At 51.5% G+C, this 27261-nt stretch overlaps 1 protein-coding gene across 2 annotated transcripts in view; it reads left to right on the top strand.

Annotated features, from left to right (window-relative positions):
- The window catches only part of STX8 (syntaxin 8), a 75165-nt gene that overhangs the window by 43301 nt on the left and 4603 nt on the right, over nt 1–27261 (top strand). The window contains exons 7-8 of one of the 2 annotated variants that reach the window (XM_064728848.1): nt 5562–5663; nt 13196–13329. In XM_064728848.1, the coding sequence (XP_064584918.1) occupies nt 5562–5663; nt 13196–13323 (230 nt within the window). In that variant the 3' untranslated portion in view covers nt 13324–13329. The remainder of the gene's footprint in view (nt 1–5561; nt 5664–13195; nt 13330–27261) is intronic. The other variant, XM_064728849.1, reaches the window with a different exon arrangement.

The following is a 27261-nucleotide window of genomic DNA, read 5'->3' as shown; positions in this document are numbered from 1 at the left end:
TAATTGAAAGAGGTAAAGAGTGAGACAGCTGGAATACAGAGGAGCAATTTGGTGTGACCCCTTGGAGAAGTTTGTGGTTTTGGGGTTTTCAATGCTTGCAAGAAGTTCTGCCAAAGTGGAGATTAAATGTCCTCAGTTAAATTTGGTATTGTGCAGGGAGGAATCTTGTTGTTTGCATGAAATGCAGAGCCCATCAGAGCAGGGAGCACAGGGGTTTTGGGGTGCAGCTGAAGGAGGAGAAGCCCAGCAGGGCACTCCTGTGGTGTTTGTGTGAAATGCAGAGCCCATCAGAGCAGGCAGTGTGGTGTCCCAGGAGCACCAGGGGATTTGGGTGCAGCTGAAGGAGGAGAAGCCCAGAAGGGCACTCCTGTGCTCCCTTTGGCAGGCAGCTGCACACCTCAGAAAGCTACAAAAACCTGCCATGGCTGCAGCCAGGAGACAAATTAGGATTCCTGGCTTTGTGTTTTTTACTACATTTTTCCTCTTTTCACTCTGCCTTGACATTGCAGCTGGCACACAGTGCTGAGGTTGTTCAGGTTTCTGATGTGCTTACATCAGTTGCAATCTTCATTTCATAGCCCTGGCACTTGGAACAATGCTTTGCTTTCTTATTGCCATGCAATTATGGGGTTTGGACATATAGGGGTTGGCATTCCCTCTGTGATTCATTTCTTTGGTATCCAGCTCTTCTCCTGAGGCACCAGAGACCTGAGGGAGGGAGAGCCTGCCTGGCCTCTCCTCTGGATTCCAGCCTCACTGTAATTGGGTTTATGTTGGGATTTCAGCTCTCTCTGTTTTCCTAAGGCTGCCTGGAGTCTCCATGACTCAGTGGGGCAGGCCTGGAGGTGCATTACTCACCAATAAATGCCATTGAGTGATCCATAAATTTCAATACATGGAAAATCCCAACCATTCTAAGGAAATGTCTGGTCAGCAGCAGCACTGCTCTGAGAACTGATCAAACCCCAGGTCTGCTTCTCTCTTCCAGTGCTGAATTTCATGTGGCCACCTCTGCTTGGCTTTTGGGTTTCTCACTCACAGACAGAAAGGGTGCAGGTCACAGATGGAGTTGCCAAACCCAAATGCGACTTCTAATGCATTTTAAAGAAAACAAGCGGGCAAAAAAAAATATCTATTAGTGTAAAGTCATGTGTGCAGAACTCTAAAACCTGTTCCACTTCATGGGAGGAGATGGTCACCCTTCCCAAGGAATTCCTGAGTTAAGGAGAGGGATTTAAAAAAATAAAAAACCTCGGGACACGTGTGCAGGGATGGGGACAGCTGTGACAGTGGGCTTTGGGCACTGCAGCACAGGGACAGGGATGGGGACAGCTGGGACAGTGGGGTTTGGGCACTGCAGCACAGGGACAGGAATGGGGACAGCTGGGACAGTGGGATTTGGGCTGATGGAGCACAGGGACAGGGATGGGACAGCTGGGACAGTGGGGTTTGGGCTGATGGAGCACAGGGACAGGGATGGGATAGCTGGGACAGTGGGGTTTGGGCTGATGGAGCACAGGGACAGGAATGGGGACAGCTGGGACAGTGGGGTTTGGGCTGATGGAGCACAGGGACAGGGATGGGGACAGCTGGGACAGTGGGCTTTGGGCTGATGGAGCAGCTCCTGGCCCAGCTCACGTCCAGCTCTGACCTCCAAACCTCTCCCACTTGGGCTGTGCTGAAGTGATTCTGAGTTTAGTGCTGGGCTTGGGCACTGGGTTTGATCTCCTGCTTCCCTGAAAGGAGCCCTGGCTGAGATGTGCTCCTGGCTGGGTTGTGGTTGCAGGGCTGTGTTACAGGAGTGTCCTTTGGAAGGTCACCAGCAGCCAGCCTGCCTTCCCCCGTCTGCTCCCTCCCTCTGCCAGCTCTCTCTCCATCCTTTTTTAGCCTGTTCCTTGCATGGCCAGCTGAATGGGAGGTGATAGAATGTGAAATTGCCAGCGTGAAGGGCAGGGGGGGCTGCAGGTGCGTCAGGAAAGGAACCTGAGGAGGGTCAGTGCTCTGAGAAATTCCTTAGCTGTGGATTCCTTGGTGCCCATCTTAGAAATCCAGGGCTAATTTTCAACTCTGCCTTATCCAACACGGATTTCCTTTGGAGTGGGGAGAAATATTGAATTTACAGGGAGGTTGGGCACTGCCCTGTGCTTGGGTGTCACCACAACAGGGGATCTGTGGGTGCAGGGGATGGATGGATGGATGGGATGTATGGTGATGATGTGGATGAGGTGATGGATGATGATGAGGTGGTGGTGGGGGTGCAGGGGATGGATGGATGGATGGGGATGGATGGTGGGATGGATGGATGGTGGATGGAATGTATGGTGGTGATGTTCTCTTCAGAGGAACCTGCTGGGCTGAACTTCTGCTTCAGCTGGGAGTGGGGTCAGAACCTCCTTGTGCTTCCTCCCTGTTCCAGCTGCTCAGACCTCCAGGTGCTGCCATGAGCCCTCCAGAATTCTCCCTGTCCCAGGCTGGGTGTTTGAGCTGTGGGTGAAGTGCCCTGCTCCCCTGGAAGCTGACTGTGTCACAAAACATGTTTTTATCTATCTATCTATCTGTCTATCTATCAATCTATCATGTTTATTTATATATATATATATATATATATATATCTGGAGAAATGCTCCTTCCAGGATGTGCAGGGCAGCCCTTTGGTTCAGCAATGGGTCCTGGCAGTGGGATGGGAAAGGAGAGGCTCCCCACAGAATCCCAATTGCAGTGCCTTGGGCTTTGAAATGATGACAGAAAATTTCCCTGCTCACATTTGTTCTCATTTAGCTACAGCTTGTTCACCAGGATGTTTTTCAAGGAGGGTCTGGTCCGTGCTGGCAGAGGAAAGTCTCCAGTTTCCCAAGCATGCTTATCACTTTGTCCTTGACAACGATGGGGACTTGCAGCACTTTTTTGGTGGAGAGGCAAACATCAGCAGTCCTGCCCTTGCAAGCAGCATTGTCCTGCTCTTCCTGTGTGCTGAATCACGCAGGACAGATAAAGTGTCCCCAAAATGTTGTTGGCTTTGCAGATGTCAGACCTGGGAAAGTTGGGTGGAAGGGGGAGGAGAGTGAATATCTGAACTGCAAACTGAGCAAACCTGGTAGCTCAAACAAAATGCCTCCCATCCCTTGGGAAAACGTGTGCTGGTGTAGGATGGACAATACTGAGTGCCATAATAGTGATGAACAGTGATTTTCAATATTGCAAACAACTTTAGAAATAAGGAGAGTTTGTGTTTGGCATAGAGCAGTGTTGGTGGGGTGCATGGTCAGATGCAGAGGGTAAAACACAGGGGGTGGTTGATTTTGGTAGAACACAGGGGAATGGCTGATATTTGGTAAAACAGGGAAGTGGTTGATGTTTGGTAAAACACAGGGGAAGGGCTGATGTTTGGTAAAACACAGGGAAGTGGTTGATATTTGGTAAAACACGGGGTGGTTGATGTTTGGTGGAACACAGGGGGTGGTTGATGTTTGGTGGAACACAGGAATGGCTGATATTTGGTGAAACGGGAATGGTTGATGTTTGCCCCCTGCCCTCCTTCCTGGGGATTCAGGGATGGTTTGGGCTGCAGGACAGGAATCAGGAGCTCAGGCTTTAAGAGAGCTGTGTGTTTTCAAAGCCCAGGGTTTTTTAGATACTGATATCATTTTACATGGGGACTCACTGGAGATGACAGAGTGTTGGTGGAGCAGATGGAATCATGCACTGCAAGGATGCTGCTCAAATGTCTCAGCTCTCCGGGAGAGCAAAACCTCCGTGCTCTGTGTGCCTTAGACATTTCCTTTGTGCTGCAGAACTTTGATAATTTTATGTGGCTTTTGCTATCTCTGTGTACAATCAGCCTGGTTTTATCTGTGTGTGATACAGTGCTTGTTCCTTGATAAGACTGAGAACATAAACACCCTCCATAATGAACATCTGGGACCTGAGGGAACAGCTGGAGCTGTGTCAGGAGAGGTTTGGGATGGATTTAGGGGAAGGTTCCTCCCCAGAGGGTGCTGGCACTGCCCAGGCTCCCCAGGGAATGGGCACAGCCCTGAGGCTGCCAGAGCTCCAGGTGCCTTTGGGCAGGGTGGGATTGTTGGGGGGTCTGGGCTGGGTGATCCTGGGGGTCCCTCCCAGCTCAGGAGTTTCTGTTATCTGCTCTGGGAAGGTCAATGGTGCAGAAAACCATTCCCAGTCACAGAGGGGACAGCAGGGAAGCTGCAAGAACTATTGTCACACCCTGGCACTGCTCTTGTAAGGACAGGGGCTCCCTGTGTCACAGGGAACTTTGGGAAGCACAAGGAATGCCCTGTCTTCCCTGTCTGTTCACTGTCACCCCTTTTCCCTTGTGGAGACAGCTGGGAAATCTTCTGTTTGAAGGAACACAGTCAAACCAATAAAGGCTTTATAATAAAGGCTATGTCCTGATGGATTATATTCTTTAAATGTTCTTTAACCCTCTGCCATCACCCATTCAGGGTTTGAGCCATTTTGGGCAGAATATCACTTTGTCTGCTGTGTGCTCTGACTTCTGCTTTGGTTGGTTCCCTCAGGGCAGGGCTGCAGTGCCAGGACCTGCTGGGGTACAAGGGCACAGCCACTGTCCCCAGGCCTGGCTCAAAGGCAGGCAGGGCTTACAGAGACCAGCATCAATAGTGGGCAGGGTGCTGAAGTGGCTGTGCACAGCACTCAGGGCTTGGCTGCTGTCCTCCCCTATCTGTCAGGCACACAGGAAGCCTCTCCTACCTGCAGGACTGAGGGCACACCAGAGCTGGTGTGTGCAGGCACCAGGAGCACTGGCTGGGTGTTCCAGGGCAATCAGAGCATAACAGGCACTGAGAGGGAAATTTCCTGCCTGAATGTGGCTTTTCGTGTTGAGCCATCCCATCAGCCACTCTCAGGGAAAGCCTTGTACCAGCTCTGCTTTCCATGACAAAATTAAAGCCATCACTTACAGGAGGTTGAGGGTGGCTTGGCTTCAAGTTTTCCTTTCTCCTCTCTTAAAATTTAATGTAGGGGAAACTCTGCCTGCTTTTCTTTTCCCAGAAGACCTTCTGGGCTGCAGGGAGAGCTGCCAGACCCACAGCTCCAGGAGGGAACCAGGGCAGCATTTGTGACCTCAGTGGTGGCGTGGTCAGGGCTGCACTGGGTGCTCCCAGAAGCCTTTATGAAGGTGGTGGATGTGGTCTAGTGAGGATGTCGTGACCAAGTGCTGAGATGCTGTTCCAGGGACTGAAATTCCAGATTTCCTGTAGCACAGGCATTAATTCCCTCACTTTGGCTCACATCAGCTTTGTGGCTGCCACCATCCTGTCCTCCCAGACTGGTGCTGCTGTTTCAGGCTGTATTTTTTCCTCCACTTCAGGCTGTGCTTTCTCCTCACTCTAGCAGTGGAGCACTGCACTGAATCTGCAGTCTCTGGTGTGGTACCTCCCAGGATTTGAACCTTTCAGTGATGGGAGCCCTGGTGTGTCCCTCCGGGGGATGCAGCTGGTTCCTTTCTGGGGCTTCCAGCAGGAGGGAGGCTGGGCAGGGCTGCTGTGGGCTCAGGTTTGATGTTCCTGTTCCTCTCTCCCCAGAGATCATCGATGACCTGACGAGCCTGGTGGAGAGCACAGACGGGCGGCTGCGCAGCCAGACACGGCACGTGCAGGCAGTGGAGAGGAAATCCACGTCATGTGGTAGGAGAGGGGTGCAGGGAAACACCCAGGGGTGCAGGGCACACACCATGGGGTGCAGGGCAAACACACACCCAGGGGTGCTGCTCACACACCCAGGGGTGCAGAACAAACACCCACCCAGGGCTGCCCTGGGGGCTGAGCTGGAGCAGAGGCTGGGCAGAGTTACAGAATAAAGCAGGGATTTATTCAAAGGATCTCCTTAATGGATCCACCTTGGGCAGCACAAGAACCCAGCCAGGGCTGCACCCAAGATGAACCAAAATGGTCCCAAAATGAACCAAAATGGTCCCAAAATGCACGACCGGGCACGGGGTCTCTCCCTTGGATCAGTTCTGCTCCATTTGCACCTTGCAGTTCATTGTCCCATTTCAGCTTTAGCCCAGGCAGTCCCACCCTGCTTGTTTTTCTCTCTCCAGCCCACGGTGTTTGTGCTCTTGGACCTGAGATTTGGATCATTTGTCCTTGGTGCCCAGCTGGAGTAGGAATTGTTTTGTCTCCCTGCTCTGTGCACAGAGCTCACCATCCCTTACTATGAAGCTCAGAACTGCCCACCTAGCCAGCACAGAATGTGAAAAATACAAAAGCTAAACCTGAGGCATCACCAGGGCAGTTTTTCACTGAGGATGTGCAGTTATTAACTGTTGCTAATTGCTGTGCAGTGCTCCCCCTGAGGCACAAACCCCAGCACTCCACACATCTCAGCAGCTCTGACTGGCTGGGTTGAAGTGCTGGTGCAGTTAATTCCCTTCAGCCGTTTGACTCCAGCCTTGCACAATGTCCTGATTGTAAGAAATGGTTTGAAATTAGAGCAGTGCATGTTAATTAGCTTTACACAAACTTGCTACCAGCTCTCACAAAGCTGGCACAGCAGGGAGCGGGGCTGCAGGGGTGTTCCTGGGGTGTCCTGCAGGAATGAGCTCCTAACCCAGCAGCACTCAGAGCCTGCCAGGCATGAAATCCTTCCTGGTGACCCTGCAGTGATGTGCAAGCTGCTAAACTAAACTGGCCTTGCTCTGCAGACAGCCAAGAACAGGGATATCCACAGGCAGGCTTGGATGAAGGGCTGAGGGCTGGAGCTTTGACCAGGAGAGGATGCTGTGGATGGTGGAGAAAGTGTCTTTGTGTGGGGAGAGTGACTGACTGGGGGATGAAATCCCTGGGGAGGTGGTCACAGTTCAGGTCTGGATCAGCATTTCTGGTTCTGGTCTCCCTGGATTTTACCGTACTAGAAGACTCACAATGCTCTACAGAATTTTGACTGTCAGTCAGAAGTTGCTGAAATTGGGTCTATGTAGCTCACTAAAGAGGAATCCAAGGGCTGAGGTGGTCCCAGCTTGGCTGTGGCTGGTGGCAGGGAGATTTCCCTCTGTGCAGTGAGGCTCTGCCTGCACAGCTCCCCAGCTCTCCCTGTCAGTGAAGCATCTTTGCAGCACTGACAACTCCAGGGATTTATTTGGCTCTCCATGTGTGATAAGGTTCTGAAAGCGTGGTTGATGGAGGCTGATGGAAAGCTGTGGCTTCTTCTGGAGGTTAAAGTTGACTTGTCAGAGTCATTTGTCTCTGTGTTCTCCCGTACCAACTGCAGCTGGAATTAGAGGCGTGACTGCAGAGTTCATGACTGACTCTTTTATTTTAGATCCTGGATGTTGATGCAAGATGGATTTAATTTAAAGCTGAGTGCACTTGAATGATGCTGAGTAGCCCTGTGTGCCTTTGGAGTCTCCCCTTAATTCCTGTGGCCTCGCGTTCCTCACGAGTCCAGGGCAGCCCAGCTTGGGATGGGGGTGGGCAGGGGGTCAGTCCCAGGGGGTCCAGGAGGGATTTCTCCCCATTTTTAGGTTCCTCATTCCCCATTTCCATTCCTGCAAGTGCAGCCCCAGACATGTTGCATGATGATGGGGCTGTGTCTTTAACTCGGGAAGCCCATCCTAGCTGCCTGGGGAATTTCAGAGGAGGAGGAGGATGGGAGAAGGAAGGCTGGGAGGATCCTGGCCTGGATTCCTTGGGGGTGACCTTTCTCACCCTTTGCACATTGGAAAACATTTGGCTTTGGTGAGAAGTGCAGCCTCTGGTGCCTGTTCCCTCTGCTCCCCTAGGCCTTCCTGTGTTTGCATAACAATTTGGGCATAAGCAAACACCAAATTGCCTCAGCTGGCTGCTTCCTCCTGCCCAGGCGTGAGCTGTGGAGCAGCAGAGCTGAGCACACAGGCTTCAGCAGCATCCTTCCATCCCCTTCCACCCTTATCCTGGCACTGGGATGAACTGGTGCACTGGGATCAGAAATACCCTCCCTGTACATGGGATTGCCCCTGGAATGAGGCCAAGCAGCAGGAAGACTGGCACCTGCCAGAGTGCCTGTTTATCATTTACATTTGATCAAATTAAATTGATCAAGTTCAGTAACTCTCTGGGTTTGATGCCTTACTTTGGATTTAAAGCAGGGTGAGTGCTCAGCCCTTGCTCCCCCAGACCAGTCTCCCCTCTGCTCCAGCTGTGGCTGGCAATGTGTTTTTCCCTCCTTTTTGAAATCATGATGTCTTTTTATTCTGCTGCTGAGTGCCTGTGCTGGAGCCAGGGGCTGTGGGCACAAGCAGAGCTCCCTGGCTGCAATAATGGAATAATCCCTGTTTTACAGGCAGGAATGTCATGCATTAATGGGTGTGTCTTTGTTAGCAGCCAGTATCCTCAGAAAATCAAAGGATTGCTGGAGAAGCCCAGCTTTAATCAATATTTCAACATCTGCCTCTGATGCAAACCCCATTTCCAGCTGTGGGGCTGCTCCCAGTGCCCTCTGGTGAGCCCAGTGCTGCCCTTGGGGCTATGCCCTGGGCATTCCCAGCCTGGCACAGCCCTCAGCCCGTCCTGGGGGGGGTGTATTCCATTCACAGCTGATTTTCAGAGCCATTTTTCTGGCTGTCCCCGAGCTGCTGACAGTGCCCAGGGAAGGCTGTGCTGTGTCCCAGTGGCCTCAGGCAGCCCCACACTGGTGGCACTGGGCACTCCCAGGATTGCAGTGCAGGGATAACCACGGGATGGGCTCCAGCCTCTGCATTTATGAAATTATTGTTGAAAATCATCAGTCATCCGCAGGCAGATGTTTGTACAGTGCCTGGCATTGTTTTCTCCCTTCCCAGCGAGTGCTGGGCATTAGCAGGGGTGCTGGGACATATAAGATTCTTGGATTTCAGAAATTTGCATTGAGCTTTCAGCAGGGAGTTCACTCAGCCCATCAGTCAGGTGCCAGGCTGCCTGCACCAGCTTTGCTCCAGGAATGGCTGTGTGTGCACAGTCCTGCCTTCTCAGCCTCACCACTGCTGCTCCTGGGCTGCTTTGTGCTGTCTTTGCCAGTCTGGGCACCTTTAGGGCTTTCTGCAGAGTAATACTCACCAACCATTTCTCAATAAATGGTTTTATTAGAAACTTTAATCCTTGGAATGTCCTCTTAAGAACTGCATTTAAAAATTTGCAAATAAATTGAAGTGTAATTAATGCAGAGATGCTGGGGGAAATGGGTTTGGTGCTTTTGGGTAACTTTCCCCCATCCTTGAGTTTTGCAGTGGGATTTTTTGTTTGGTTATTTCGCTAAAGACCATGAGTAGAGAGGATGGTTAAGCCAGGCTTTGGCTGTGATAGAACATCCTCAATGTTTGTGTCTGGAGCAGCCAAGGGGATTTTGGGTGCTCAGGCCCCAGCTGGAAGCTTTATTGGCAGATGTGACCTGTGCAGAGGTGGTTGCACCTCAGCTGTGCCATGTGTGGGGTCAGAAATGCTTCAGGTCCTGCTGAAGGATGGATTTTGGGGAGGGGAGCTGGGCACTGCTGGTCCCACCCCAGTCCTTCTCTGGTGTTCTCCTGCTGCTCCTGTTTCCTGGAGAAGCAGCACAGAAAACCATGAGTTTGTCAGAGTAAAAACAAGCAGAAAAAGAAAAGAGGGAGCTTCTAATTCTGGTGGGTGAGTCTGTGTCCATCCCGTTCCCAGCAGCCTGAGGGCAGCAGACCTCGCTCTCCTTGTGCATCCCTGTGTGCCTTCAGATGAATGAGAGTGAGGAGCAGGCACAGCAGATCCCTGCTGGGCAGGAGTGTGTCCTGCAGAGCACGGAGCAGTCTGTCCCTGTCCCTGCTTTCCCCTGGTCCAGCAGATGGCAATGCAATGCAAGCACCTCCCTGAGGCCAGGTGAGGGCTCTGCTGCCCTTCCTGCCCAGGGGTGCCAAGGGCAGGGTGGAATCTACAGCAGATTAATCTGCACCAGGTGGGTGACTTGTTTTAACCTTACCAAAACACCTGAATGAAAACCAGAGCTCTGCTAATCCCTTTAATGGGAGTTTTTGGAAGGTTTGGTTTGTTTTAAAACAGGGTAGCTTGGATTATATAAGGTTTCCTCTAGAAAATAATGATTCATGCAGGCTGGGGCCTTTTCCTGCCAGGTTCTGTGATCTCTCTGTTCTAAGTTTGCTTATTTTTGCCATGGATTTAATTTGTTTTATAAATTACAATGGCAGCTGCTCAGGTTTGTTCCTCTGACATTTCCTGTGTGTTTAGATGAGCAAGTCCCCATCCATTTGTTTTTTGCTCAGTGGGGAGGAGGAGCTGGTTCAGCTGCCATGAAATCAGCCTTTCCTGCAATCTGACTCTGGCAGAGGTTACTCTGATATTCCTCCTCCCTGTCAGAGCTGCCTGACACTGCCCTGCTCTGAGTCCCCTGTCCAGCCTCTGGTGGGATCACATCTCTTGGCCTGGCAATTTAGATGTTTTCCTGAGATGGGGCTGTGCTGGTGGCAGTGTCCCCAGCCTGGTGGCAATATCTCCAGCCTGGTGCTCACTCCTGCAATGTTCCAGCCTGGTGGCAGTGTCCCCAGCCTGGTGCCCATTCCTGCAGTGCCCTTGTGCCCTCCAGCCAGCTCCTGGCCTTGCTCTGCCTCCTCCTCCTCACACTCACTGTATTCATGTCTCAAATATTTGCTGGTGCTGAGGTGTTGGAATGGATTCAGCTGATGAAAGAGGATGGAGCTAAGCAGTCACAAAAAGGGGTTTTTTTGTGAAAAAGGTGGTTTTGATTTGCTCTATGAGTCCCAGGTGGGAGCACAGCATGTCCTGGTGCTGTCAGCCCTGTGTGTGTTGAGCAGGAAAAGATGGGACCTTCTGGGTCAGAGGATCCCTTCAGGATCAGTTTCTGAGAACAAGGTTGTTTTTTCCCCCCCATTACTCCTATTGCAAAGCTGAAATGGTCATAAACTTATTTCCAACCTGGACCTGTCAGGGATACTTCATGATGCCCACGTGCAGCCCTTGTTCTGCTGTCCTGAATAGTTCTCTCCTCTTTTTCATTTTTTCCCTCGAATGTGTGTGTCCAGGAGATCACTCAGTGTGCCCTCCCAGCTTTGTTTTGTAGGGCTGAACAAGTGTCTTTACATTTTCATCTCCTAAATTAATCTGGTTTCTGCCAAGTCTTTTTTTAATACTCCTTCCTACTTAAACCTTTTGTATGTTTAAGCACAGGAACCAAGTGCAGCATCCCTGGGGCTGCTCACAGCCCTGGGTTTGTGTAAACCCTGTAACCTGGCTTGTCCAGCAGCTCCAGCTCTTCTCTGGCTGTTGGACATACTGCAAGTCCAGCACGGTGATGCCTCAGTCATTTTGGGTTTGAGCTGTTTGCTTGGGCCTTTCTCACTCTTGAACATTTTCCACTCGAGTTCATTTTCTTTCCAACTCCCAGCAAAAACCACTGTTTATCCCCAGAGTGTGGCTTCCTCTCCCCTCCCGTGGAATTTCACCATTTCTCCATTCATCTTCACAGTTTCCCATTTTCCCCCATCCAGTCCCAGCTTTCCTGTGTGCTGCTGCTGCTGCTTTCCAGCTTTGTGTCAGCAGCAGATGTCATTAGCACACTCACTTCTCGTGCCAAGGTCATTAATAAAAACATTTAATAAGCTCAGCCTGCTGACCACTCCTGGAGGAGCTCTGCCAGTGACCTCCATCCATTCTGCTCCTTCTTTCAACGCCACTTCCCCTCTCACCAGTTTCCTGCCCCTCCAGCTCTGCTAATCCCCAGGTTTTCATTCCAGACTTTCCCATCTGGGGCTGCATCACTTTGCTGAAGTCTGTGTGGGTAGGTTCTGTCACGTCCTTTGTCTACAGAATTCACTATCTGACCAGCTAACCTGGTTAGCCTTGTGTGATTTGATTTCCTCTCAGTGCACTCCCAGTGTTTTCTACCCTCTTTAATTTTGGTTTCCTGTTCTAGTTTGCCTTGGTTTGCTCTGGAGCCTCCATCCCGCCCAGGCTGGTCAGAGCTGGGGATGCTCAGAGCTGTTTCTCCCCTACATTTTATGGGTGGCAGCAGTGTGGGTGCTGCAGTTCCCCTCTGGCTCTGGAGGGATCCCTGGTTTGGGGGTACCTGTCCTGGCTGGGGCTCAGGTGAGGGGTGCATCACTCCTGCCTTCGTTCCTGGCTTTAGGGACACCCCAGAGTGGCATTTCTGGGCCTGGATGGTGTCAGTCAGGCAGAGGCTGAAGCCTGGAGCAGTGAAATGCCATCCCTCCCCATCAGGGGACAGGGAGAGGGGGAGTAAAAGGCAATCGAGATCTTCTTAATTACATTTGCATATGCAGCTGTTCAAACAGACTGAACTTCATCAGAGCCTGCTCATACCTAGCAGGAGATTTAGAGCAGCTGTTGTCAGCCCACGGAGTGGGATCCTGCAAATCTGGTGTTAAATAAGCCCCTGGGCATCCTGCTCACCCAAGCTGCCCATCACTGCAAAAGGCCAAGCAATTAATTGGATTTCAATATTGAGAAAGTGGAATTGTGTGAAACATCCGAGCGTGGCTGCTTACAGCTCGGTTTCCAAGGATACGTGTTGCAGAATTAAATCATTAATTTATATTTCTGAAAACAGTGATGAAATGTGTTAATTTGTACATTACCAAAGAGGCTCAAACTTGCCTCCTTCTGCCTTTTCTTTCCTAATATGCTCAATGACAAAATAATTGCTCTCCCTGATCTGGAGCTGAAATCCATTGGTGCTCAGGCTCGGGGATTTTGTGCCACGTTCAAACCCAAATTAGGGGGAAATCATCTGGGTTAAAGGTTTGTAGTGATTCCTGCAGACTGAAATTCTGCCTTAATCTTTGGTTCCTGAATGCTGAGCCTTTTGCAGCCTTCCTTGGGAGTGTTACCCTGCATCCCCTGAGCCAGAGCTGGGCTGAGCATGCAGTGCCCGGGCAGGGCATTCCAGCATCTGGAATTTTGTGCTTGGCCAGGGCAGGGAGAGGGGCAGCATCTGGAATTTTGTGCTTGCCCAGCCCAGGACAGAGCGAGGGGCAGCATCTGGAATTGTGCTTGCCCAGCCCCGGGCACTGCAGGGCCACAACAATGCACGGAGGATGTGGTCAGGGGGAAATGAGGCTGCTGGGGACAAGTGGTTGTGTTGTCTCTTCAGGGCTCTGTGGGATGTGTGGAGGATGCTGATCCCAGCAGAACCCGGGGATATAAATCAACAGGGGCTGGGATCTCAAACACTTCTTGTTTTGCAGAAGTGCAGTGGGACTCCTGCCATGGTTCCAGTGGGCTGAGGAGCAGTGTCCTCATGGGGAGAGCAGCAGGAAATCCCTGCCCTTGTGAGGATTGGTCAGCTCTGCTGTTGCTTCAGGAAATGTCCTGACTTAAGGTGAAAATTAAGATTTTTGTGCAGCCTGGGGAAGATCCCATCAATGTCACTGTCACCTGGGCTGCCTGTCTGCTCGCCCAGGCTCCAGGTGGGCTCTGCACCCTGGCTCAGTGTCACACACAGGGGAGGGGTGCTGGGTGTCACACAGGGTGACAGGGCTCACACTGAGGCTGCTGTGCCATCCTGGAGCTGCTGTTTGCAGTGACCTTGGTGGGGGAAGCAGAGCAGTGACCCTGGAATGTCACAGCTGTCTGTGAGCCCAGCTGGGTGCTGGTGGCAGGAACCAGCTCTGGGCTGAATGTGCAGCCTGGCTGCTTCAGAAACTTCTCTGCAGGATGCTCAGCCTGTGCCATTCTGGGGGGCTCTGGGCTCTGTGAGTATGGAGCTGTGGCTCATGGGGCATGGCTGCATTGAGGTTGTGTTGTACCGCAGATGGATTGGGACACTCAGTAGCTCCTCTGTAATACTTATCTCCTAAATATTCAAAAATCCTGCACCAGAACATCTCTCTTTTGGCAAGGAAAGCAGTGCCACTGGCTCTGTTTCAGTGGAAGCTTCATTTTGCAAGCCATGCTTTCTGAATCTGCCTGGTTATTGCATTTATCTGCGAGGTGCATTGGGAAAACTGGGAAAACTTGGCTACAGTTTGCAGTGGCCTTTTCAGGGAGGTGCTGTGGGCTTGCACCTCACCCCGGGGTCATTGTGTGCCTGATAATTAATTGTGATTGTCACTGTGGCTCCTGGGGCTGAGGGGAGCAGGGGATGGTGCAGGGTGTCCCCAGACTCTCCTCTGTAAACATCTTCCTTTTGTCAGGAACCTGAAAGAATACACTTATTTTAAACTGCTATCTGCTTCCACAGAGGGACAGTTTTATAGGATACAGACAGTGCCTGCTGGGATTTTTATGGCCTATAGTGTTCTCAGCAAATGGTTTTGAGCACAAGTTGGCTGGGCTGGAATGACCTTCTCTTGTTCATTAACTGTCTGTTGAAAAATCTGCGTGTGGTGGTAGCCAGAGAGCCCTGATTGGGGTTATTTTAGGTGGTGCAGGGAGGTCTGGGCCTTTCCTTCCCTCCTCATTATCAGGCAGCAGAGGCTGCTCAGGGCCTGGTTTATTTACCTAATAAACTGCCTCTTTATCGTCTAGGAAATGCTCACATTTTTCAGCCAAGAAATCCTAGTAACAGGCAAACAGAGGTCTAGCAGTCAGGTCTGGGGAAACAACACGCTGAAGGTCAGCTAATATTGCTGTTATTCTCTGTCCTGGTGGCCATGACAGCAGGGGGGGTTTATTTGAGGATCCCAGACTTGGAGTCATTGTTGGTCCCCGAGCACGGGGGGCTGTGCCAACACTTGGGATATTAATGCATTCTGCAGATCAGTGAATGAGGAATTCCTCCACACTCCTTTCTTTGCAGAAAAAGGGAAAAAATCCCCTTCTCCCCCTTCCCCCTGCTCTCCACACTTTGTTTGCCGTGGCTTTGTCTGCAGGGTGATGCTGGGCATCCCTAATGAGGCTGGCAGGGATGGGATGGGGATGGGGAAAGGGGATGGGGTGGGATAATGGGATGGGATGGGGATGGGATGAGGATGGGATGGGATGAGGATGGGATGGGGTTGAATGGGGATGGGGATGCCAGGGATCAGAAAAAGGAATCTGGGCAGGTTTTTTCTATATTCCTTTTCCATAGCAGGAATTGTACTTAGATATTTTTAATATATTCTTTGATCCCTGATGGAAATGTTAATGAGACAAAAACTCCTACAGAGCTCTCCAGACACTGCCCTGCTTTGGAGCAGGGTGGAGTGAAACACAGCCCTTGCAAGGGCTCCTGACACAGAGGCAGCCCCTTTGTTCCCTCCCTTCTGTCCCAGGGACAGCCTGGAAGTGCAGGGGAAGGAGAGGGGGCTTGGAGCTGGGCAGGATTGGGGTGTTACATGGCCTGCAGGCTGAGGTGGCAGCTCCCAGGAGGGAATGGTGGCTGTAGGGGGCACCCAGGGGTTTTTATGGGATGTAACTGAGGGGGATTGACAGCAGACAAGTTCCAGTCTGCTTCCTGCTTGGATTGGCGCAGGCACACAGAGCCCGGCTTGAGCTGAGCCTGGCTTTGGCTGGGCCCTGCTCAGCACCTGCCTGTGCTTGGGCTGGCTCACCTGAGACCCCCAGATGAGGGGGGGAGCCCATCTCCTTTTCATGCCTTCATTCAGCATTAGTCAAGAAAGAAATGGGGGTCAGGAAGGCAGGAAATGTGTGATTTCTGCTCTTGGGTCTTCAGAGACTCACAGAAGGGTTTGGATTGGAAAGAGGACCTTAAAGCCACTCAGTGCCACCCTTGCCATGGCAGGGACACCTCTCACTGTCCCAGGGACACCTTCCCCTGTCCCAAGTGCTCCCAGCCCCAGTGTCCAGCCTGGCCTTGGGCACTGCCAGGGATCCAGGGGCAGCCACAGCTGCTCTGGGCACCCTGTGCCAGGGCTGCCCACCCTGCCAGGGCATAGTTTGTTCCTGATTTCCCATCTAACCCTGCCCTCCTTCAGCTTGAGGCCATTCCCTGTGTCCTGCCCCTCCAGGCCTTGTCCTGGGTGCCCTGAAGGAGCTCTGAGCTCTCCCTGGAGCCTTCTCCAGGCTGAATAACCTCAGCTCTCTCAGCAGGAGCACTCAGCCTTGTGCTTTCCCTTCAGAGCTGTCCCACCATGCAGATGAGCCCTTCCTCAGGCTGCCCATGGGGTTTGTGCCCTTTGTCCGTTTGGTACCAGGGTGAGGCCATTCCTGCTGGAGGAGTCTCTTTGGATGGAGCTAGATGCACTTCAGCAGTCCTGAGCTGTCTAATTCTTGCATAAGGAACTTTCTTTGAGAAGTATTTTTAGAGACATCTCTGATAAAAATACCCCAGGTAGGAGGGAGATCTCTTGGCACACTCACCTTCTCTAAAGTGAGGGGGTTTCACCTTTCCTTTCTATAGATCCAGAAAAGAGAGGATTGTAATGCTTCAGATCATGGGGGCTGCTGAATAATGCTGTGTAATAATAGTGATGTGCAACTATAGTGCTGTGTAACAATAGTGCTGTGTAACAATAGTGCTGTGTAACAATAGTGCTGTGTAACAATAGTGCTGTGCAATAATAGTGCTGTGTAACAATAGTGCTGTGTAACAATAGTGCTGTGCAACAATAGTGCTGTGTAACAATAGTGCTGTGCAACAATGGTGCAGTGCAACAACAGTGCAGTGCAACAATAGTGCAGTGCAACAATAATCCTGTTAAACTCAGAGTCCTTTGTTCCATGAAGTGTCACAGAGCCCTGTCTGGAACAGCCTCTCCCAGAACCTGTCGCTCCTCACGGTGCCATGAGTTGACAAAAAGTCAGGATTGTGCCAGCTCTGCAGGCAGGGAATGACACCCTCAGTCCCTGTGCCAGCTCTGCATGTAGGGAATGTCACTCTCAGTGCCAGCTCTGCAGGCAGGGAATGCCACCCTCAGTCCCTGTGCCAGCTGTCCCACCAGGGAATGCCACCCTCAGTCCCTGTGCCAGCTGTCCCAGCACGGAATGCCGCCCTGAGTCCCTGTGTCAGCTCTGGCAGCGAGGAATGGCACCCTCAGTGCTGTGCCAGGCAGGGAATGCCACCCTCAGTGCCTGTGCCAGCTCTGCAGGTAGGGAATGCCACTCTCAGTGCCAGCTCTGCAGGCAGGGAATGCCACCCTCAATCCCTGTGCCAGCTCTGCCATCAGGGAATGCCACCCTGAGTCCCTGTGCCAGCTCTGCCAGCATTGCAGGCAGGGAATGCCAGCCTCAGTGCTCTGCCAAGCCATGGTGAGTGCAGAGAGGGGCATCACCTCTCTGCCATGGGGCAGCCAGACCCCACAGGGGTCTCAGAGCCCAGGTGCCCAGAGCTGGGGATCTCCTGTCACATCAGGAGAAGAGTTGTTTCAGCACGAGCTGCTGCCTAGCCAAACGCTACTGCAGCCTTTCCCCCTGTACAATTTTATCAGAATCTCCCTCTCTGGCAGGGGGCAGAGCTGGTGGAAGTTCACTGGGAAGGGAATGTTGGATGCTGCCAGGGAGGTTACTGCCTGAGCTGGATCCTGGAGCTGGGGATCAATGTGCTCTATCAGGGCCTGGGGATTTAGGGTGTGAATTTCCCAGGGTCTAATCGTCTCATAAAGCTGCTGAGTGTGACTCCTTCCCCAGTAATCTGCTTAACTCAGTCACTTACCCTTCCATGGAGAATGCAGCTCCCAGGCTGTTTGCATGACAAGCAGCCCAGGATTGTCTGGGCTCGGGGAAGGTGCTGGGAGTTAATTGGAGCAGCTGGAGCTGCTGCTGCTTTCCCATGTTCATGGCAGCATTTATGGGCAGCCCCAGTCCAGGCTGCACCATGTGTTTTGATACCTAAAGTACTTAAAATTTTAAAATAAAATTGGTTTGCCTTCCAAAGGGTGCTTTTCTCCACCAAAACTAATCTCGAGGGAAAATGAGGTTTAGTAGCTCTGGAATTATTGGATTTGTAGATAGAAAGTGCTGTGTTAATGGCAGCTACTGACTGATGACCAAAGCAGCTAACTGGGAGATGTTCTTGGCAGCTGGTCCTGCTGCAAACCTCCCCTCAAAGCCATGAAAACCACAGTGAACAATATCAAAATAAGAAAAAAAAAAAGCTGCTAGTAAGCAGAAACAAATCGCTGCATCCACCTCTTCATTATAGAATTAAGGATGCTCCATTAGAAGTGTTCCCTTTAAAATTTTATTAGAATTCCCTCCCACCAGACCTTGATTGTGCTAAAAATAAAAGGATAAGTATCCCTTCATCTCTGTTTTTAATTTGCCTACTCCCAAAGCCAGACCCTGTGAGTGGAATTCCTGCTTGGAGATGGGCTCTGTGATACGTGGCCAGCCTGTGCTGCCTTGGTGGGAGCAGAGGCAGAGAGAGAGGCTGAACACTGGAGGAATTGTGCAGGTTTTATTTCAATTGCACAGGCATATTTGTTCTGTGACTCAGAAAGACATGGCTGGCTTAGGAGTGTAATTTTAGCAGAATTGTATCACTTGGTTGGAGTTAATGCTTTGCAGACGGCAGAGTCCTAAAAACAATGTGAAATCTGGGGGATAAATGGGGATCTTCCCAGTCAGAGCCCACGTGGAGTCGGTGGGAAGCTTTCCTAGGCAGCATTTTGTGTGCACTGCAGATCCCCATCCTTGGGAGCCCATCCTCAGCTCTGGGGTGGGAAATGGGCACTGGCAGGAGCAGAACCTTCCTGAAGCCATAGCTGATCCATGACATCCTCCAGATTTGGGGTGGAAAATGGGGATGGCAGAGCTGGAAGGAGCAGAGCCCTCCCAAAGCTGTGGCTGATCTGTGACATCTGCGAGGTCTGGGGTGGGAAATGGGCACTGGCAAGAGCAGAACCCTCCCCAAGCTGTGAGCAATCCATGGCATCCTCCAGATTTGGGATAAGAAATGAAGACTGGCAGGAGCAGAGCCCTCCTGCATCTGTGGCTGATCTGTGGCACACATGGAGCCTCCCAGGAGCAGGGCAGGGGCTGGAGGTCAGCTCAGGCCAGTTCCACATCCATGGTGCTCCCAACTTCAGGGCAGGGACCTGGGGAAGGGCAGGGTGCCAGGGATTGCTCAGGGACCCCAGCAGAACCCTGCTCTTCATGCCCAGCAGTGCCCTCCATGCCCATCACTGCCCTCCATGCCCATCACTGCCCTCCATGCCCAGCAGTGCCCTCCATGCCCATCACTGCCCTCCGTGCCCAGCAGTGCCCTCCATGCCCATCACTGCCCTCCATGCCCAGCAGTGCCCTCCATGCCAGCAGATTTGGCCTCCCTCCCAGTTCCCGTGCTGGGCACTGTGGGGGGCTGTGCTGGGTTAAGCTTTCCCTTTCTCTGCCAGCCCAGGGGCTGCCCCTGCCCTCGTTGTGCATTCCCTTAGTTCATGGGGAGTGTTTGGAACACCCTGCACCTCAGCAGGGCTCAGTCCTGGGGGTGCCAGGGCTTTGTTCCCCGGCCAGCAGAGCACTCTGGCTCTGGAACACTGTCAGGAGCTCAGGGATTGTGGGCACTGAGGGCTTGTGCCAGTACCAAATTTCTTCCAATGATCCCAGCTCAAACAGTGACATCCAGGGAAATGTTCCTTAAATCCTAATGCTACCTTAAACAGCCAGGGAGACAAAGACTGAGCCCAGTGCTTTGGGGAGGTTCTTCTGGGAATGGAGGAAAAGGTTTGAGGTTCTTCTGGGAATGGAGTAAAAGCCAAGGCTAAAGGTGATTTTGCCTCTCTCCCCCCTTATTTTCCCTGCTGTTCTGTAGTAGCAGGGGTTTGCTTTAACTGTGGTCATCTTTTAATAAATGGAGAGGAAACTGGAAGGGTTTGGAAAAGTCTGGGCTAAGCAAACGCTCCAGAGGGACCTGCAGTGGCAACATGATTAATAATGGACAGTGCTGGTAATTCTATCAGAACTGAGCTATTGCAAAAGCAGCTGGAGCATCCTGGCTCTGGGCAGAGCAGCACTCAGACAAATGGTCCAGGGAGATTTGTGTGCCTCCCTGCTGGGGGGGTTTCTTCTCCCCCTGCAAGTGTGAGGGGAAAAGCTCTGTAGGTTTAACCATAGGATTAGACTCCAGGAAAAAAGAAAAAGGAATTAGTAAATCAGGCAGCTAATGGCTCCCAAGTATTTTCATGCTGGTTGTTTGTTTGATACAGGCTTCAATCCTTACACAGATTTTTTTTTTCCCCCTTAATTTTATATATTTATCTTTCTTTTCTGTCAGCCCCCACAGTATCTGGGAATAACCTTAAGGAGCTGAAAAGGGGAAATGCCTCTAAAAGGAAAATATGATGCAAAATATAGAATCCTAGAGTGGGTTGGGTTGGGAAGGACCTTAAAGGAGGGACATCGAGTGCCACCCCTGCCATGCAGGGACACCTCCCACTGTCCCCTGCCCAGCCTGGCCCTGGGCACTGCCAGGGATGGGACACAACAACTTCAGAGGCAACAGAGAATGTTCCAGCCTGTGCTGCTCTCTGCTCGGGGTGCAGAGCTGTGACACAGTGACAGCAGTGACACAGTGACACAGAGACCTGGTGACACAGTAACACAGAGAAGGTTCCAGCCCGTGCTGCTCTCTGCAGGCTCTGCCAGGGCTCTCCTGGGGGTCCAGAGCTGTGACACAGTGATACAGTGATACAGCAGTGACATGGTGACACAGTGACACAGTGACACAGCAGTGACACAGTGATACAGCAGTGACATGGTGACACAGTGACACAGTGATACAGTGACACAGCAGTGACACAGTGACATGGTGACATAGTGACACAGTGACACAGCAGTGACACAGCAGTGACACAGTGACACAGAGAAGGTTCCAGCCCATGCTGCTCTCTGCAGGCTCTGCCAGGGCTCTCCTTGGGCTGCTGGGCAGAAATCCCCACTGGGTTGGGGCACAGAGCTGTGACACGGTGACACAGTGATACAGTGACATGGCAATGACAGAGTGACAGCAGTGACACAATGACACAGTGACGCAGTGACGGTGATACAGCAGTGACACGGTGACACCCTGCTGCTGTCACTCTCCCAGGTGTCCCCAGCATGCTGTTCCCAGAGCAGTGACACAGTGACAGTGACATGGTGACACAGTGACAGTGACACAGCAGTGACACCCTGCTCCTGTCACCCTCCCAGGTATCCCCAGCATGCTGTTCCCAGAGCAGTGACACAGTGACAGTGACACAGCAGTGACACCCTGCTCCTGTCACCCTCCCAGCTGTCCCCAGCACGCTGTTCCCACAGTGATTTCCTCATTTCCTCTGTGCAGCTGCAGGGGCAGTCGGATCTGTCCTGTGGGGAGGCAGAGCAGGGCCCTGGAGTTGAGAGCCCATAAACTTCTCTGCTTTTAGGAAGGCACAGGGATGACACAAAATGAGAGGGGACCTCTTGCACTGCACGTGCATAAATTGTGCAGGTTTGGCTCTGCTCGAGGCTGAAATTAAAGAATAAAAGAAAATCAAATAGTCATCCTGACACATGAGACTATGCAGTCGTCCAAAACCAAAATAGTTCTGTGTAGTACTCTGCATAGAGGAGTCAGGGATCTGTGTGTGGGCTTTAAAGATGCCTTGCCTTCTTTTTCTGGAGAAGAAACTTCTGTTAACATCTAAATGATGTCAAGAATTCAGCAAGGATTGAATTCCCCACTTTATCTGCATGAAATTTTTGCATTGCTACTGAACTCTGTTATTTTATCAGCCTCCTGCTCTTCTGACTCCATTTTCCAAAAACTTTTAAAATTATTGTGCAAGTCAAACCTAATTTCTTATCACAATTCTTGTGTATATTGGCTCAGTGCTTTGCAAGGGATTGTTTCACCCACCCTGTTTCCCTTGGCATTTCTAGAAGGTTCTTGGAGTTGTTAGCAGCTGTAAATGGTATTAATAAGGAGGATTTGGTTGCTGGGTTCTGCAGTTTTCTCTGCTGATTAGGCTGCATTGCCAAAGGTTGAGCAAGTTTCTAAAAGCAGGATTGTTATTTGAGTTGTGAAAACACAATTCCCAACAAAACAACAGCTGTATGTGTGTCAAGAATTCTCCAGGCAGGCTGCACCCAGCACAAACTGGGCTGGAACACTGAATCCAAAGGAGTGTTGGTGTTAAAATCAAGGACGTTTCACCTGAGTGTTTAAAGATCCAGCCAGGAGGACACCAAGGCTTTTCCCCTTTGCTCAGGGTATGTTTGAGTGGAAATCCATTTCCCACTCCAGGACTCTGTCCCTGCTGTGCTGGGCTTCCCAAAGCAGCTTTGGTGGGCTGGGAAGAGCCTTCCTGAGAGCAGCTGGGACTGTGGGGACAGGGGGCACATCTTGGGCTCCATCCAGGGAATCCAGAGCGTGGGATCCCCCAGCAGCTCCCAAGGGTTCCCAAGGGTTCCCAAGGCTCAGGACAGTGAACTTTGGGCTCCATCCAGGGAATCCAGACTCCATCCAGGGACTCCAGGCTGTGGGATCCCCCAGCAGCTCCCTGGCCACTCTGGCTCAGGCAGGAGCCTCCTTGCTGTGTACCTGGAATTATCTCTGAGCTTTCTCCAGGCTCTGCAGCAGATGGACAGAGACATCATGAGCAGAGGGGAGAGCAGTTTGGGCTTCCAGTCTGCATGGACTGGACAAACCAGAGGAGTTCTGGGTGTGTGGGAGCAGTTCAGGCGTGCAGTGTCATTAATCTTCATCTGTGGCTTTTGAAATCAGCAGCAGCCAGAGTGTCCCAGACCTGAAAGCCGTGTTTGTTTGGGTGGAGTGGATGTACATGGAAGTTTTCCTGAGTGTTTTCACCCCACCAGGGCAGGTTTTTGTCAAGTGGATTGACTGGAGCAGCAGTGTGGCTTTGACCACTGCAGCAGCCCTGGTTTACAGGGTCAGCCCAGTGGTTTTGTGTTTAAAGTTGTCACACATTTAATTCTTGACTGTTCTGTGCCCATTCTTAATTTCTAAAAAGAAAAAGAAAAGTCCATGCTTGTTTTGAGCTGGAGTTTCTCATACTTAAGTCTGTGTAAAGATGATTTATGGTGCTAGGAGGGCTCCACTGGAAATGCAAGATCTATTATGGAGTGGATTGAACGGCCCATGCTGAAATGTTTATTGCTGTCTTCAAAACAGAATTCATCAGGGCTGATGGGGCCTGTCCAGGAAAGAGAGAGGCTGCAGTGCACTGGGGCTAGTGGGGTATTTTTAGTATTTCAATAAAAGACGAGGCTTTTAAAGGAAATCACTTATTGCCATTTTGCAATCAAGAATGCAGGAGTGTTCCAGGGACTGCGAGAAATATGCTTCAAGAATGTGGGAGCCATAAGGAACTAATCATTAACGATTCTCCCGTTTCCACCCCCGGCCCTGTGCTGAGGAAGCCATTTAGGAGCTTTGCAATTTGTATGGAAATCTTAGCCCTGCCGAGCACTCAGCCAGGCAGCCCAGGCACGGGGCAGCCAGCAGAGCCCATTTCCAGCAGTTCCTGCAATTCCTGGGGGAGCAGGGCACTTGGGCAAATGGGAGACACATGGAGCAGCCTTCAGGAGCACTTAATCCACCTTGAATGAGTGACATGAACACAATCTGATCTTTTTGTGTGTCGGTTCTTCTTGCTCAGTGCCTTGTGGGGAGGTTGTCCCTGCAGGATCTGATGGATCAGTAAAACTTTGAGGTTGTTGCCGTTGCTGTTCCACTCGTTTGGCTGAGCTGGGATTGTTTTTATTTCTTGTTTATTTTTTTCATGGGATGCTGGAAACCCTTTGGAAGCATTTTGGTGCTGTGATACGTCCATGTAAGCAGGGAGGGGGCGATCCCAGCCCATGCCAGGGTGAAAAACAAAGGCAGAGGCAAAAGAGAATCCTTTCCCAAGTGATTTGGGGTGATTGCCTGATGGGACAATTTAGTGATGCATCTGAGCAGAGCTGGTGGCTGCCTCCTCCTTCTCCCCACGTTCCCACCTTTTTCCCTGTCTGGCCCTGGTGTCCTGGGGAGGCAGTTCAGGCAGCCACAATGGCACACAAGTGACCCCACCAAAAACAAAGCCAGGGTGTGGGGCTGGTGGCAGATGGACGTAGGCAGATGTCCCTTGTGTGCCAGGCCAGCAGAGCTGCCCTTTAATTTGATTCTTTCTCTTTGCCCGTTTGTTTTTACTGGGGAGAGTGGTGCAGGGACAGCAGTTCCCTGCTGAGATCATCTGTCACAGCTTCTGCCTGTCCCCAGGCTGCTGCAGGTAGCAGGGCTGGGCTCTGACCCTTCCTTTCAGGAAAACCCTTTGGAGTTTGCCAGCTGGGCTGGGCTGCTGCATGCTCTGCTGGAGCTGGGGCTGGGGCTGGGCAGGGAGGCTGAGCTGGAGAAGGACCATGGAGACAGGGAATGGGAGAGCCCCTGCCTCAGGGCAAGGCCCCAGCCCTGGGATTCGCTGGTGAATCTCCCAGGCTGGGGAGTGACACTGCAGTGAGAAATCTCCTCAGTGCTCTGTGGCTGCTGCTGCCCAAGGTCCCACCTGGCTGGGTTTTCCATCAGGAACCTTGGATTTCCTGTGGCCAGGAGAGCTTTCCCTGGCTGTGCTGCACTCCCTGGTCCCAGCTGCTCTCCCCACCTCTATGGGTGGTGCTCTATGGCACCGTTCATGGCAAACCCTGCTGTTCCTCATAGCTCATGGCCTGGGGGATATCTTCTGCTGGAGAAGGGGGTATCCCAGTTTAACCTGTGCTTTCTCACCCTTCCTGCTGGTTTTTCCAGAGCAGAAGGGTTCAGGTGACACCTTGGGCTTGGTTGGGCTCACTGGAGTGAGCTGAGTGACCTCATATGAAATAAGGGATTTTTAGAACCTTTGTGCTCTTTTTTGTGCTGTTTTGTTTCCTTTCTCCTGGGAAGCCTTCTGTGCACATTGAGGTGTGTGACACTTCCACAGGTGCCATTTCAGGCTGCAGCTCTGCTGCTCAGAAATGCTGAATTTCCCTCAGCTGCTCCTGCTCCTGGCTGTCCCTGATGTGAGGGAAAGGATGCCCAGGAGTCTGGAGGAAGGACAGCTGGAAACTGTGGCTGTGTGTGCTTGTTTAATTAAAAAAAAAGGGGAAGAAAAACAAACCACATGCAAAGAAATCCACTAACCACATCTGCCAGTGACCTTTGGGGCTGGAAAGAGTCTGGTGATGGTGTGGGGCCAAGCAAGGAAAGTTGTGAAGTCACTCAGAGGAACAAAAGGAAAATCCATGAGGATGTTTCCAGCTTGAGGCTGGGTGATTGCACAGCTCTTCCCCAGGCCACCCCTCACAACAGGCAGAGGTGGGTTGAGGCTGCCAGTTTTGGGTTGATTTGGGGTTTTTGGGATGGGGAAGTGCTGCCTCTCACGCCTGCTCCTGATGCAGTGGTGAGTGCAGGCAATGATTTTATTTCCCAGTGTTTTTGCAGGAGCTGTTCAGGTGTGATTCCTTTAAAGCTCTCTGGTTCAGTCACTGTGGCTCAGAGGTACCTGAACCATTTCTCCACCATTGTCCTCTCCCAGCTACCTGCTGCTATTTAAAGGAGGTACAGATTTAGCTCCAAGTGTTCCCTTTCCCACAGACTCCTCTGAAAGTTGAAACTTGTGACAGTTCACTTCTTGCTGTGCTCTTGCCTTGCCTTCAGCTCCGAACAAATGTCTGTCTCTGAGCTTCACTTCTGGTGCCTCAGAAGGGCAAATCATTTAAATTTCCTCATTTCCATGGGAAACTCTCCTTTGAGCTGCCATTGCTGAGCTCTGGTTCCCAGGGCAGAGCAGGAGCTCAGGGATGGTTCAGCAGACACACAGACAAATGGGGCACCCCAAAGCCTTCAAAGCAGGAGGTGACCTTGCCATGGAGCAGCTGAAACCTGAGCAGCAGCTGGAGGCTGGGAGCAGAGCCCCGAGCTCAGGGTGAGCTTGGGCTTGTGCCACTCCTGAAGGAATTTGGGATTTCGGGGCAGTTGTGCTTGGAAGCAGTCCAGGGCATTACCTGGCATGGGTCTGAGACTTGAAAAACAGATTAACAAAGAAGCAAATGGAAGGGTAACAATAATGGATTACAGAAACACTTCTCTCACTTGCCTGCCCTCAGCCAGGCTGCACGTGGGGTTTGGGACCCGAAGTTTGGGGTTATTTGATGGCTGAAGTCAGAAAGGTTTGGATAGAAACTCACTCCACGCTGCTTCTCTGCTGGTGTGATGTTTGATTTCTGGTGGTAGGGATGCTTCTCACCCTGCTGGATTTTAGCCCCACTTTGTTTGCCCACAGACCCTTCTGTCAGTGACCTGAGGGATCTCCAGGCACTGACCAGAGCTGGTGTTAGCCCCAAACTCATCTGTGCACCCAGAGGGAATCCCAGCTCCAACCTGAGATGACCAAAGCCCACAAAAATGCAATTTCTGGCGTGTGAAATAATGTTGATGGAGGAGTTAAAGTGCGCAAACAAAGTCTGCACCTTCCCCTCAGATAAATTGTTTTTTCGGGTTAATCTGGCATAGCATGAACAGCTCCAAATGTGCAATAACTCACGGACCCAGAGCCTTTTCATTTCACACAGAAACGACCTAGGCTGTTCTTTCTCCCAAATAAGGAATTCATAATGCAATATTGTTGTTTCCAAGGAGCTCAGCTTTTCTGAGGAGTGCCTTCTCCCCCTCCTCTAGAGCCAATGAAACACATGAACATTTGGAGCCTTTAATAACCTGGCGCAGCCTGCTCTTGATTTCTCTGAGAGCTGCCAATGATTTTGGTGTCAGGGCCGCGAGGTACAACGGCAGTGTTGGATTTCTGCAGGCAGAGCAGTTGAAAGGGAAGGTCAAAAGCAATAAGGGCCGGGTTCCTGGGGCGGGAGGGTGAGCAGCATTTCCCCGGCCCTCTCGCCCAAGAAAACGTTTGGCTGTCACAAAACTAATAAAGGAAAACCTCCAGAGAGGTGGGCTTGGAGCTGCAGGTGTAGGAACGGGGCTGTAGTCACACACAAGGCAGCTTAATAGCGTGGGATTTCTGCTCAAGTGCTTCTTAATGCAGCACAAATGGAATCCCCAGCATGGGGAAAGTGTTGGAGAGAAAGGATTTTATGGCTTTTGGGGGAGAAAGGGCTTGGCTCTCCTGTAGGGGACGTAAAGGACAGCAAGATGGATTTCTTGGGGTGCTTGCCATGTGAAAGCAGTGCTTTAGGTATGTGCAGAGGGTTCAGGGCCAGCCTCCAGGCTGGTTCTCTCTGCCTCCCAAAGCAGGGTTTGAGGGGATTTGGGCAGGGTTTCTGCCATATATCTGGCAACACGGGCTTAAAATTAACTCACTGAAACAGCAGATAAAGTTTGGGTTCTTTAAAGCTGTGATATTAAATAGAAGTCCCGGAGGAAAGCAGCCAGGCCTTGTGCTGAAGGTCCCATCCTTGCCCTGCCTCTCTGCTGCCCTAT

Source organism: Zonotrichia leucophrys, chromosome 18 (assembly GCF_028769735.1).
Source record: "Zonotrichia leucophrys gambelii isolate GWCS_2022_RI chromosome 18, RI_Zleu_2.0, whole genome shotgun sequence".
NCBI lineage: Eukaryota > Metazoa > Chordata > Aves > Passeriformes > Passerellidae > Zonotrichia > Zonotrichia leucophrys.
Note: the sequence above shows the minus strand (reverse complement) of the source record. Positions and strands in the feature narration are given on the sequence as shown.